This window comes from Rutidosis leptorrhynchoides, chromosome 9 (assembly GCF_046630445.1).
Source record: "Rutidosis leptorrhynchoides isolate AG116_Rl617_1_P2 chromosome 9, CSIRO_AGI_Rlap_v1, whole genome shotgun sequence".
Classification (NCBI taxonomy): domain Eukaryota; kingdom Viridiplantae; phylum Streptophyta; class Magnoliopsida; order Asterales; family Asteraceae; genus Rutidosis; species Rutidosis leptorrhynchoides.
In genome coordinates, this window is record NC_092341.1 from 238,862,608 (window position 1) to 238,877,744 (window position 15,137).

Genomic DNA, 15,137 nt, shown 5'->3' on the forward strand with positions numbered 1-15,137 from the left:
AGGGCGTCCGGAAACACGCTTTTCGCAGGGCGTCCGTAAACCCGCGTTTTCGCAGGGCGTCCGGAAACGCGCGTTCCCGCTCCGCGCCCGAAAACGCGCGTTCCCGCAGCGTGTCCGGAAGTAGCGCGTCGGGGAACATGTGTTCCTGCAGCGCGTCCGGAAACACGCGTTCCCCCAGCGCGTCCGGAAACACACGTTTTCGCAGCGCGTCCGGAAATGCGCTTTCTCGCACTGCGTCTGGAAGCGCGTGTTTCTGGATCCCTTGCTGAAACGCGCGTTTTCGTAGGGCATCCGGAAACGTGGATTTCCGGATCGCCTGCGAAAACGTGCGTTTTCGCAGTGCGTCCGGAAAAACGCATTTTCGCATCGCATTCAAAACACGCGATCTAGCAGCGCGTCCGAAAACGTGCGATCTTGCAACGCGCCGAAAACGCTCTTTTTCACAGCGCGTCGGAACACGCTTTTTCGGAACGCGTTTTTGCAGCCAATCAGAAAACGCGCGTTTTCGACACGCGTTCACAAATTGCGAATCTAAATTTTTTTTTTTTTTTTTAAAGTGTGTCTGAAAATGAACACAAAATTTAGAAACGTAATTCTTTTTATAACTTTTTAATTATTTATAAAATGAAATTCAATTCCATTCCATGTCAAATAGAACACATTTTTTTTATATTCCATGGAATTTATCAATTCCAATTCCTTTGACACATTCCATTTCATCCAAAAAAATTCCACGAGCCAAACGGGGCCTTAGTATCGGGCCTTATTATCTACATTTTACATCTCTCAAACCCTGTCGTGAACTTTTTAATATATCAAGGAAGCATAAAAGAAAGGGAAAATAAATAAGTTTTGCGAAAATCAATCTAGAAATCGTCTTCCCTATTGCTCGTCAAATGCTTACTATTGAAAATTGTTCATAGGGAGTTATCCCATTCCACAGTTTCCGAATAAGCGATCATAATATAATGTTTTGAATTGCAACTGAACGACACAGTAGAATGTTAAAATTGAATGTCACAGTGGAATGTGACGAAACATTGTCGCGATGAAATGTCACGGTGGATGTGACGATACAACGTAGTAATTAAATGAGGTGTTGAAATGTGATTGTAGAATGTAGAGATAACGGTCAGATTTTTTCTGCTATTGCTCTTCGTCGGTTTTTTGCTGTTGACCGAATTTGTTCAATTTGGTGAGGAGCGCCCTGTTGGTGTGGCCATTGGAAGTCTGTTCTGGATGGGGTTCTTGGTCGTTGTTGGCCTTGGTTGAGGTCTTCCACCCCGTTGGTGGCAGCCTCAGACAGCGCCTAGTGGTAATTGTTGGGGCGGTTTTCTCCGTTGACAGATGGTTCCTTAACTCTGTTGGTGGGTACCTCCGTAGGTGTTGAAAGGTAGAGTGTGGCTGTGGCATGCGGGGTTTGGTAGCTGAAGGGTCGTCGATGTTTGCGGTAATTTTACCCAATGTTAAAGGAGGAATGATAATCGCCACAGGAATTTATGTTGTGATGTGAGGACAAACCAACGAGAATAATTACTTATCCATGGACAGTATCATTGAACCAAGAATCTTCAATACAGATAACTCCTCTCATCTAAAATGTATGCAGAATGTTAAAGATCTTTACATCATCGTCTCAGTTCAATATCACGAGGACTATATAATCTAGAGGACACCCTTAGCTCATGTTATTGCTCAACTTAATGATATCTTACTCGTGTAATCATTAAAGTAGCGGATGTAAGCTTTAATAGTTTCTTTCATGAAAATTACCATTGTAAAATGTAAAATTACCATTGTAGACAAACTCAACAGTAAAATAAGGGCATTTGGGGTTTGATATACAGAGTAAGCAATAAAGGCCACACATTTTCTGTGATTTTAAGTTTCAAACTTTTAACCATCCAGGCCTAGCCTGGGTGACCACCAACACTTCCCATGAAGGTGGAGGTCTCGGGTTCAACTCCAAGGGGTGCCCGCATGGTGCCCGCATTTAATGACCAAAGCTGGAGGATGTTTTACCCGGTAGCGGTGGAGGGTTGGCTTGCTGTTTACCCGGGGTTTACCTGCGGTGGGGGGGCCAATGTGCTCTGGCCCATAGTAGGGTTCCTCGTCAAAAAAAAAAAAAAAAAAAAAAAAAAGTTTCAAACTTTGTCCCCACCCTCAAACTTTAAGAAACCAACAGGCTAACATTGCATACTCTCCAACAATGAGAATTATGGTGCTCAGCCTGTTGAAATAGGACATGATACAAATTTGGCAAACCATTTACCATCAATAGCTACAAAATTTGAAACATCAACATGGCAATTGATCCTTAAAGAGAACTACATGTTACAACATACAAGCTAATCAAAATGAAGTCCCCTTCGCTCATCATAAATTTAACATTATCATATAACTTAAGCATCTTAGACCATCAAAACTGTTCTTAAGAACTTGCTACCTTAATTAACCTGTTACAAGCAAAACTCGGTCACAAAAAAGCACCATAGGCAGGATTAGCGATCTAAATTGCAGATAAAATACTCGTTGGTTGTACGAAAGCAGAAAGGTCTGTGAGAAATAATATAAAAGACCATAAAATGCAGCAGTTCATTACTGATTCTTGTTAGTTAATTCTTCAAGACTTCAAATCATCGGACATAGCTGAAGGTATACAATGTGTTAACAGGATGTCTCGAGTTGCTTCTTTTGCCATCTTGGTCCGCAATACAACAATCTACAAAATCAATAGAAAGCCAATAGTCAATGGTCATAGTCAATCACGTTTTAAAAGAACTTGGGATATTTTTTGTGTAAGTTTGGCGACTTTTTATCTGCTCAAACCTAATTGACCTTTTAAAAATCGATTATTTAGCTCATTTGACGCATGTATCAATATAAAATACTCCATATCCCAACACTAATGTTTCACATAAACGTAGTGACGAGTAGAGTGTGGGGACCTGTTCATATTCGAGGTTGAACTTCAGAAATTCATCGCTACAACTTTCCACCATATCTGCCAAACTTTTTAAGTTCTTGACTGGCTTGTTGTTGAAAGCAAGAACCTATGCGAACGAAATATGAACAAGAAAAGAGTGAGAAAATAGATGGAGACTAATGTTTTGCACATATATTACTTTTTGAAAGATAAAAGGTTTTAAAATGGATTTCACAAAGTTTTAAAGTTGATTTCACTTTAACCTGAGTATTCACTATTTCTTCATAGCCAATATTAATGTCAGCCACGAGTACCTGAAATGAAAAAGAGAACTTGAATGTTTTCCACATCAAAAGCCCTTCGTATAACTAACACCAAGGTCGTAAAAATCGCGAGTCGAGCACGAGTCAGTCGGGACCTTGGATGGACGAGTCGGGCGTTGATCAATGTAGACTTTTAGTAATAAATAAATTGAACATATACATATTTCACATAAATATATCAAAACATTAAACATATTTATTATAAACATATTTTGACCTAAATCTAATTTTTAAACATATGAAAATTTTAACCCAACTTTGACCAATTTTGACTTTGACCGAATCAGACCCGACGAAGTTCAACTCAAACGACTTTGACAAAAACTTTTAGCGTTGACTGACTTTTTAAGCGTTTTAGGGGGAAACAGGACAGGCTAGTCTCCAAATTAAAGCGTCTGCTGACTCGGTGTCGGACGACTTTTAGTCTTCTACAACAATGGCTAACATACAGACTAATGTGAGCTGATCATGGTAATAAACAAACGTGAAATTAACAACGAAAATAAAGAATTTGACCTGAGAAACTACAACAAGTTGTTCATCAACAGATTCTGCCATGGCATGTAGATGCTTGTCCAACAGCTTTACTGGAGCATCAAAGTCGTAATCTTTTCCATACTGAAAAATCATAAAGCAAATTTTTTAAGAAATTTAATGTCACATAGAGTAACTATAAACAACACAAATTTTACAACGTACCTCTGAACGCAAATATGGGACAGATACAGCAGTAAAAACAAATCCAGCAACTATATAATAAGAAGGGGGCTGGCCCACGACGTGTGCTGGTATTAACCGCTTATGAGTTGCAAGTTTTATGTTGAATTCATGTATCTTAGAATTTCTAAGTATTTTAACTAAAGCTTTATCACCAGTATACTTTTGCGAAACAAGGTAGCTGAAACCAATACGCTCTCCATGCCTAAATGGAACTGAAACCAAATTTTCAAACAACCCAAGTAAGAATTCTAAAGATACAACTTTTATCAACAAATATTCCCTCCATCCCAAAGTAACTCTCATTTTGACTTTTAAAAATCTTTCTTTTCAACTTTGACTTTCAATATTTTTTCTGTGTTATAAAATTATTTGAATTCACCGAGTATTAAACGTGTGTTCACTAGTATAATCTTAATCAAGTATTATATAACAGACAATGAGATACCTATTTTGGGACGGAGGGAGTAAATTTTAATCTAAAAAAAATGCTATAATAGATAATAAGGTCACACCTGTTCCATCATTAGCAACATTAACCCCATCAAAGCTAAGAATTATATCAGAAGGGTTCAAAACATTAGATTCTGGAGCAGTAGGTTCAATTCTTTTGATACGAACACCTTTATGTTTGTTGCCCATCCCCATTGACATGCGCAGGTCTGGATTCTCCATTTTTTGCCACTCAACTCCAAGAATTGGGAACCCTAGACGATTGTGATCAAAAATCAAATTCATATTATGATATAGACAGTATATAAGTAGATGATTAGATACAATTAACATTGTAGAACTAACGTTACCTGTATATTCTCCATTCTTCTCATAGTCACGAATAAAGTGCATAACGACCGGGGTTGGTATCACATAGCCAATGTTTTCTGCATCTTCATGTTTTAGAGATTGAAATGCAATACCAACACACGCTCCCTTATCATTAAAAGCTGGCCCTCCAGAATTTCCAGAATTTATAGCAGCATCAATCTACAGAACAATCACGTTGGTTACTCTTCTAAACAATCAAATTTCTAATAAAATAATCAGTGTGCCAAATATGATTATAAAAATTCTATTATCTCAATTCTAATCTTAATTTTTGAATAAACTGATCTAGAAAGTTTTATGCATACAAAACCTTCACTTCAGACAAAATTGGTTTAGATTTTAATAAGAAATGAAAGTACAATTTAGAGTTTTTGACCAAATGAACGATTATGTTTATGTTTTTAAACAATTATGTTAAAGTTTATATTATGTTTATGCTTTTCTTCTAATATAATTTTGAAATACATTATTTAAATGTATAGAAAGTCCAATCCGATTAAAAACCCCGATTAATCCCTTCAAAGTGCCGACCAATTACTATGGTAGAGAAAAAATATATCCCAAATTAGCTCAGATTCATAAATACCATATTTTCATATTCTAAAACAAAATAAAAGGATGCAATTAGTTATACCTGCAAACCGAGAAGCTCGGTTGAACCATGAACATAAGATAATATCTCTATTCGAGACACAACCCCACTAGTAACAGAAATTGTGTCTCCTCCAATTGGATAGCCGACAACAGTTACAGCGTCTTGCAATGCAGGCAAGTCTCCAAACTCAAGAGGTGTAATTCCTTCCCAGAATTCATCATCACTCACAGTCAACATTGCTGCCAAATCATTTTCATTAAACAACTTATCATCTTATATCTAACTAATCAAGAGACCATAATAATAATTACAGAGTACACATTAACATATGCACTAACCAATATCACATTCAGTTCCAATAGCAAGCACAGTAGCCAAATACTTGGTATCAGAGCCACGTTTCTTAACTTTAACCTGAGTATAATGTTCAACCGAATGCGCATTCGTTAAAACCCTACGGCCACTAATTATAAACCCGCTGCTACTCGAACTATACTGTCTTTTTCGCTGCCACGGCAGCGAAAAATTCGGTTCTGTATGAACACAAAACACTTTCACAACGGCGTCCATCGACGGCACCGATTTTCCTACATTTTCCGGTACAACCGCCGTGACGTCATAGTCACCGTTGCTGTAATCGTTGTGGCGAGAAGTTCTCCGTTCAGGTGACGCAACGATGGCGACATCGTCCGTATTTGTTTTTCCGTTATTCCGACGACGTTTTGAACGACGGCGATCGGTTGTGGTTGTGTCATCGGTGTTTGTGGCGTTTATGGAAGGTAGTACGTCGTCGATGGTAGGGGTGGTGGTGTTAGGGTTTGATTCTGTGTCGATTGTGTTTTTAGGTTTCCGGGTACGTTTTCTGGCAGGTTTATCCATAATTAGGGTTTGATTTTGGGGGTATATTTTTATACTCTTTCTTTTTGTGTGATATCTATAATGAAAACGACGGTATACGTTTCATAGGGGAAGGGATGGCGGTGGAGAAATTGAATTTTACGATTTCAGGTGATAGGTAACGAAGGGAGAATAAATGGGCCTGAAGACTGAAGTTATACCTAATCAGCCCAGATTTCTTTTACATTCCTTTGTATGTGAGAAAAGTATAATACTTGAATAAAGAAAAATTGGTTAAAATCTCAATAGGGTGTTTAACAATATATTCTCAAAAATTCAATAGGGTGTTTAACAATATATTCTCAAAAATTGTAATTGTCAATGTGCTCTCTTATTACGCATCATATACGGTGTGTGGTGGACGATGTGTGGTGCGTGTCACCTGGTCGTTGGTTCATTTTACCGGCTACGCTCCAACTTACATGTACCACGCACCACGCATTACGTCCAGATTTTCTGACACTTCAAATTCTATTTAGATAACGCATTTTTTTCTATGAATGAGAGATCTTAACACTTCCGTTTTGCACCACATATTTCAGGAATCACACGCAAATCTCAAGAACATGGCAACCAATCAACAAATTCACACTAGTGCGTGTTTAACTCGTGAATGATTGTTCCCTTCATCACGCAACACTGTATTAGAAAAGTTGGAAGCAATAAGATTTAAAACCATGTCGTGTTGTCGAATAAGAACACTTGTGTAGATTTTAACGAGCAAAAACTAGTTTGAAGGGTTTTTTTTTTTTCAAAATCAACCAACGGCAATAACAAAACAACAACTACAATACATTACATTATAACTTTAATCGAATCTAAATTCATATACGCACAACAAGTGGCAATGTCCAATTTCTTGATCAACAACTTTAATAAGTCGAATTTGGCGGATTCTTATCGTAAATTATATACTATAAATATTACGTAGTATATAATTTATATATTAAAAATATATTAATGGTGAGAAAAAATTATAGACATTAAGTTACTAACGCAACCCAAAATCACTTTTAAAATTTGTCAACACTACGGGCTCTTAAACTCAAAAGAACTTTTAAAATTCGTCAACACCACGGGCTCTTAAACTCTAAAGGAATTTTTGAAATTTGTCAACATCACTGGCTCTTAAACTCAAAAGAATTTTTAAAATTTGTCAACACCACGGGCTCTTGAATAATTCTTATACTTTTCATATTTTTTTAATATCGTCATTTACATACCATTATGAACTTCAAATTACATTTTCTGCACGATTTTTTAGACACCCGTGCAACGCACGGGCTCAAAAACCTAGCATATATATATATATATATATATATATATATATATATATATATATATATATATATATATATATATATATATATATATATATATATATATATATATATATATATTTTTGGCACTCGGTTCCTTCGTCTTAAGTAAAGTTCAGTTGACTTTTTTGATTCGGAACTCTTAGTCGAGCTGATGGCGAGATCTTTTTTTTGTTCGAGGTTCAAGAGGAAGAAGAATCACTAATAAAAAAGAAATACCAATCAAAGCCCTATCGTATCAGTACGTCTCTGTGATTTTTCCGGCTCGTTTGCTTCTTTCTCTCCTCATTCGTGCATCTAGGAGAACGAAACGGCTACCTCTTTACTTTCAACCTACGACCGAAGTCAAGGACTTGACTGGACTGATCGCACTGATTGGATTCAAGACATACTTCAAATTCCTTTGAAGCTCAAAGTAAAAAAAAAGAGATATATATATATATATATATATATATATATATATATATATATATATATATATATATATATATATATATATATATCCGAGAAAAATAGTCCCTTTTAGAAGCATACCACGATTAGATTTTTTAAATTAGCCTAATTAATCTCTTAACGCTCATCAATGGTTCAAAACGATTTTAGTCAATTTGTGACGCCCCGTACAAAATTAACGTGTACGGATCATCAACAACAGGATCATTACAAGGTCAAACACTATATGCTATTTTAAAATAAGTTTGCATTGATAAGAAAAGGTGACGTCTTAACCAATATCAAAAGTTTTACAACCGATAGTATGCTTCTACGAATAGAAGCAATTAATAATAGTAAGTGACCCAATGGTCGTTACAAATTCATGGTTTCAAAAGTAACATAGTTTGTGAATGCAAGATAAATGTTTCATGCGGAGACATCTCTAACAAAAGCAACAGGTGTCTACACAGCAAGACTACAACAGCGGAAGCAATCAAACCTCTAAGCACCTGAGAAAACATGCTTAAAAACGTCAACACGAATGTTGGTGAGCTATAGTTTAAATGTAACAGTAATGTAAGGTAGGCCACGAGATTTCGTATTTCAAAACAGTATGAAAAGTATATGTTCAACCGTGGGCACTTGGTAACTAACTTAACGTAAATAACACCCCCTAAAAGTACACTTGGCGAGTGCGTAAGTTTACGAAGTATTAAACACCCGTTAAATGCTAGCGCGACTAGCCCGAGTGGGGATGTCAAACCCTATGGATCCATATCTAAGATTCGCGTTCACCGGTTCAAAAACCAATGACTAAACGTTACCGAGCTAAGGGGAAAGTTTATGCCGTTATATCACCCACACATATATAAAGTTTAAGTACATGTGCCTAGTATGTAAAACCTAAAAAGCGCAAGTATTCTCAGTCACAAAATAGTTAAAGTAAAAAGGGATTCTATAACTCACAGTGGAAAGTAGTAAAGTTGCTAAAAAGGTAAGTAAGCAAGTAGTTGGTCCGAAAGGTCCTCAACCTAAGTCAAAAGTTACTAAGTCAGTAAATCGTTCCCAAAGGTTTAAAAGTATGTAAATTAGGTCTTAAGTATCATCATCATTCATCATAAGTCAAAAAGGGTAAAGTAAGTTTCAATCAAGAATAGAGATCGAAACAAAGGCTGACTTTGATCAGCTGCTACGACCTCTACGTAAATCGAAAAGACGCATAATCAGTGGCTATGGCTCCGTATGTGAGTCCCCTAGTTTCCGACCAAATTCCAGAACCAAAATCGTCTTCGTTTGACTGTGACGACGGTTTAAGTGCGAGTAGGTCAGAAATTTCAGCACAACGTTACAAAGGTGTAGTGACTTTCGGAAGGCTATAAATCATAAACCGTAAATCGGATTAAGACGAGTCTTAAACGAAAAGTCATCTAATCGAACCGAACATTCTGGAAATTAACTTTTCCAGTAGCCCAGGTTACTGATCAGACCTCAAAAATGGTAAGCAATGTGTTCCGGTGGGTTCTTGGTGCTTGATGCTCATCACGGTTCTCATCCTTGATGCTTGTAGCTTCAAGTGTACAACTCGTTGATGTGTTTGCATCACTTTAACCAAGTTTTGACCATCATGACACTAGTGTATGTCTAAGATAAATAGCACAAATCATTTAAGGGTTGTAAGTAGGTTGATGAACCAAAGTTACATCAAGATCTTAGATCCGACACATACATGAGTTCTAATAGTAATATTAAGCTATAAACTTGAAAGTAAACTAAATAAACAAGATCTTAAGTTGTAGAACTTAGATCTTAGTTAGATCTTAAGGATCCTAGACTAGAAAGTCTAGATCTAGTGTTCTTAAGTTAAATCCTAAGTTATAGAACTTGGATCTTCACTTTAATAAAACCATAAGTTATGAAACTTAGATTTTAATCTTGTAGAATGTATTTTAGCTCATAAGCTTTTGTTTACAACAAAATTGGAAGACCATAAGTTATAGAAACTTAGATCCAACATAAGTGTATGAAGTTATAACTAGAAAGTTAAACTTCCATGTTCTTGAACTAACAAAGTTTAAACTTTAGTTTCAAGAAAAATGAGATCAAGTTTAACTAGTAATACTTGACCAATATTAATAAATCACGAATTTAAATAAATAAAAAGAAGAAATAAACTAAAGTTACAAATAACAAGTTCATGTTTGTTTCATACTTAAGAAGATTCAAGCCAAAGCTTGGATCTTAAGAAAATAAACCTTAAGTTTACAAAACATGAACACAAGTAAGATCTTAATGCTTATGAACTTTAGATCTTTATAATATTTCAAGTGTAGAACCATAAGCTAACAAGCTTAGATCCTTGTTCTTGACTTCTCATCAAACAAAGGATGGAAGAAGCAAGATTCATGAAGATACAAACTAGGAAGCTTGATCTTTAACAACAAACAACAAACTAGTATGATGATGATGATACAATCTGGTTTTCAAAGGAAGAAAAGAATGAAGAAAATAGATATATTACTTTCAATTTAGAGATAAAGTTGAGAGAAAAGAAAGTAGTGTAAGAATGGAGTGTGTGAAATGAAGTTCAAACTAGTAAATAAGTAGAAAAAAAAAATGAAAAATGGAACTCACTCCCTCCCTTGTCAAACCGTCGGTTTTGGAGTCAAAAGGGGAAGGTCAAGTTCAACTTTCAAGTGTGGGAAGGTGGTGAATGCTAGGAAGAGGTATAAAGTTAAATGCATGAAAATTTGGTGCTTGCATGCTTGAAACAACTTTGTCTCCTCACTTAACTTAATTAATATTGTTTAACCTTAAAGAAATATTAGCATAATAGTGGGCTTACTAGTTAGTCCATTAAGTAATGTATGGTGGGCTTCCAAGTCCAATAATAAAGGCCCATGTAAGTATGCAACAAATTAGTAACAAGCTCCAAGTAATTAACTACTTACCTTAGTTAATTAGAAATAATTAATAATAATTAATTATGAATGTAAATAATATTCGAAATATTATTCGTGAAAAACGTGTGTCACAAAGACAAGTCGTGGCATTGGAAAGTCAATTACGGTGACAAGAAAAATGTATAAGAATACATTTATTAAAACGCAAGTATTAATTATAAATATTAATAATATAAGTTGGAAAATCCAGGGTCGTTACATTACCCACCTGTTAAAGAAAATTTCATCCCGAAATTTTAAGCTGAGGGAGATGGAGGAGTTGGGAAAAGGTGAGGATACTTCTGCATCATTTGATCCTCTCGTTCCCAGGTAAACTCAGGTCCTCGTTTGGCATTCCATCGGACTCGGATGATTGGAATCTTGTTGCGTTTCAAAGTTTTGACCTCAAGGTCCATAATTTCGACAGGTTCTTCCACGAAGTGGAGTTTGTCATCAATTGTAAGTTCCTCCAGTGGTATGACAAGTTCCGGTTTAGCAAGACACTTCTTCAAATTTGATACGTGGAAGGTAGGACGAACTGAGCTCAATTGAGTCGGAAGATCCAAACGGTAAGCAACGGGTCCAACACGCTCCAAGATTTCAAAAGGACCAATGTATCGCGGATTGAGCTTCCCACGTTTTCCAAAACGGATTACACCTTTCCAAGGTGCGACTTTCAACATTACACTGTCACCCACATTGAATTCGAAGTCTTTACGTTTAAGGTCGGCATAACTCTTTTGACGGTCACGGACCGTCTTGAGCCTCGCTTGAATTTGGACAATCTTCTCAGTGGTTTCATGGACTAACTCGGGTCCGGTGATTTACTTTTCACCTACTTCGGCCCAACAAATAGGAGAACGGCATTTGCGGCCATACAACGCTTCGAAAGGTGCGACATTAATACTCGAATGATAACTGTTGTTGTAAGAGAATTCGGCTAGCGGCAAATGCCTTTCCCAAGCCTTTCCGAAATCAATGACACAAGCACACAACATTTCCTCCAAAGTCTGAATCGTGCGTTCACTTTGTCCGTCAGTCTGTGGGTGATACGCAGTACTCATGTCGAGACGAGTCCCCAAGGCTTCTTGCAAATAACGCCAAAATCTGGAAGCAAAACGGGCATTGCGATTTGAGATGATCGATAAGGGCACACCATGATGAGATACAACCTCTTTTATGTATAGTTGAGCGAGTTTCTCCATCGTATCTGTCTCCTTCATGGCTAAAAAGTGTGCAGATTTGGTAAGACAGTCAACGATAACCCAAATGGTATCGTATCCGCCCACCGTCTTTGGTAGCTTCGTAATGAAGTCCATTGTTATCCTTTCCCACTTCCATTGTGAGATTTCTAATTGCTGAAGTAACCCAGAGTTCTTTTGATGTTCGGCCTTAACCTTTGAGTAAGTCAAACACTTCCCAACATAAGTTGCAACATCCTTCTTAAAATTAGGCCACCAATACTGTTCCTTGAGATCGTGGTATATTTTTCCGGCTCCTGGATGAATCGAATATCTTGACTTGTGGGCATCATCTAGTATAAGGATCCGTAGATCTCCATAACGAGGTACCCAAATTCTTCTGGCGTAGTATCAGAGTCCAGTCTCCTTAACTTCGAATCGAGAGACGAGAATGTTCAAGTGTTCATGAGATATATTCACCTCTTTGAGAGCCTCATCTTGGGCTACTCGGATCTGGCTGTTGAGGTTCAAATGAATGGTGATATTCAGGGCCCGAACACGAAGAGGTGCCATCCTCTCCTTTCAGCTCAAAGCGTCAGCTACAACATTTGCCTTGCCAGGATGGTAACAGAGTTCACAATCATAGTCGTTCAGCATCTCGATCCATCGATGCTGTCTCATATTCAGTTGCTTCTGATCAAAGATGTGTTGGAGACTTTTATGATCGGTGAAAATAGTGTTCTTTGTTCCATAGAGGTAGTGTCTCCACAGCTTTAATGCAAAGACAACGACTCCAAGCTCGAGATCGTGAGTAGTGTAATTTCGTTCGTGAATCTTCAGTTGTCGGGAGGCGTAAGCGATAACCTTTGTTTGTTGCATCAGTACGCAACCAAAACCATTTTTCGAAGCATCGCAATATACGACGAAATCGTCACTGCCTTCGAGAAGGGATAGGATAGGTGCGGTGGTTAACTTCTATTTCAAAGTTTGAAATGTTGATTCTTGTTCGGTTTCCCAAACGAACTTCTTCCCTTTGTGAGTCAGTGCGGTCAAAGGATGCGCAATCAGAGAGAAACCTTCAATAAATCTTCGGTAGTAACCGGAGAGACCTAAAAATTGGCGGATATGAGTCAGAGTAGTGGGGGTATCCCACTTGCTGATAGCTTTGATCTTTGCGGGATCAACTTTGATACCTTGATAGCTCACAATATGACCCAGAAACTGGACTTCCTTCAACCAAAACTCACACTTGGAGAATTTGGCATAAAGTTGCTCTTGTCTCAAGAGTTCAAGCACTAGACGAAGATGTTACTCATGTTCTTCTTCGCTTTTGGAGTAGATGAGGATATCATCTATGAAGATGATAACAAACTTGTCCAGGTATGGCTTGCATACACGATTCATGAGATCCATGAATACAGCAGGTGCGTTGGTTAAACCGAATGGCATTACCAGAAACTCATAATGACCATAACGAGTTCTGAATGCAGTCTTCGTCACATCGCTCTCTTTCACCCTCAACTGGTGATAACCTGATCGCAAATCGATCTTAGAGTAAACGTTCGATCCTTGTAGCTGATCGAAAAGATCGTCAATTCGGGGAAGGGGATACCGATTCTTGATTGTCAATTTTTTGAGTTCGCAGTAGTCGATGCACATGCAGAAGGATCCGTCCTTCTTCTTCACAAACAAAACAGGTGCGCCCCAAGGCGAAGAACTTGGTTGGATAAATCCACGGTCTAGCAGTTCTTGTAATTGATTCTGCAACTCTTGCATTTCGGAAGGTGCGAGTCGGTAAGGTGCGCGAGCTACTGGTGCAGATCCTGGCACTAAATCGATCTAAAAATCTACTGCTCTCGATGGAGGTAATCCAGGCAATTCTTCTGAAAAAACATCGGGAAATTCGTTCACAATTTGTACATCATCCACGCTCTTCACCTCGATTTCTAACATTTTCACATGTGCTAAAACAGCAAGACGTCCTTTCTTCATGATCTTTTGTGCTTTCATGCAACTAATGAGGTTCAGTTTTGAGTTACATCTCTCTCCATAAATGATCAGTGGCTCACCATCTCCGTGTGGTATACGAAGAGCTTTATCTTCACAGATAATGTCAGCCCTTACCTTAGTCAACCAGTCCATACTGACAATCACATCAAAGCTTCCCAATTTAATGGGTATCAAGTCAATCTCGAAATCCACACCAGCTATGTTGATAATAGCTCCTCGGCTAATTTGGTCAACTTTCTAAAGTTTTCCATTGGCTACCTCAACAAGCATACTCTCCTTTAAAGGAACTAACGACCAATTTATCTTAGAGCAAAAGTGTCTACATACATAACTCCTATCGTGTAACAACCCTGCTTTTTCTGTTACTTTCGTTAACCTTCCGTTAGTTTATTTAACGGCGATTATTTAACTTTTGTGCGTTTACGTGTAATAAATGCATATTTGATCTTTTGAGGGTTATAATAATTAATATGGGTTGATATTAATTCAAATAAATATTTCGGATAATGAAATACGATAAAAACGATACGATTTTTATAACTGCTTTTTGAGCAACGAAACGCTCGGGTTTATTTTAATAATTAATTTTATTAATTATTAACTTTTTAAAAATAATTAATTTATTGGGTTTTTAATAAATTAACGTTTGGTTGCGTTTAACGATTGGTATAGCGTTCCGGGCCTTCGGTACTATTAAACGACACTTGAAACGGACCACGAGTACAAGGAATTGCAAAACACGAGCCCGGGAGTACCCCATGGGCCATATTCGGCCGACCCCCCTCCCCTCTTCCCTTATTTTGTTAAATTTTGGCTTAGTGGAGGGACTTAAGTGTAATTAGTGGTATTTAGCATAGGTATAAATTAACTAGTAACCTAATTTCTTTCCCAAAACCTAAAAACTCAGTCGATCTCTCCCTCCCTGGCCTCTCTTTGCGTCGACCATCACCACCATCACAACACCTGAAAG

The 15,137-nt window shown here is 37.5% G+C and overlaps 1 protein-coding gene across 1 annotated transcript; it reads right to left on the reverse strand.

Annotated features, from left to right (window-relative positions):
* Window positions 1-2,623: 2,623 nt before the first annotated feature.
* Window positions 2,624-6,396, reverse strand: LOC139866610 (protease Do-like 9). Its single transcript, XM_071854897.1, has 9 exons — window positions 5,725-6,396; window positions 5,426-5,625; window positions 4,770-4,950; window positions 4,482-4,673; window positions 3,949-4,181; window positions 3,766-3,867; window positions 3,190-3,240; window positions 2,949-3,053; window positions 2,624-2,722 (listed from the first exon to the last, which is right to left on the reverse strand). Exons 1-9 carry the CDS (start codon window positions 6,263-6,265, stop codon window positions 2,624-2,626), a joined length of 1,704 nt encoding a protein of 567 aa, XP_071710998.1. The 5' UTR covers window positions 6,266-6,396.
* Window positions 6,397-15,137: the final 8,741 nt, after the last annotated feature.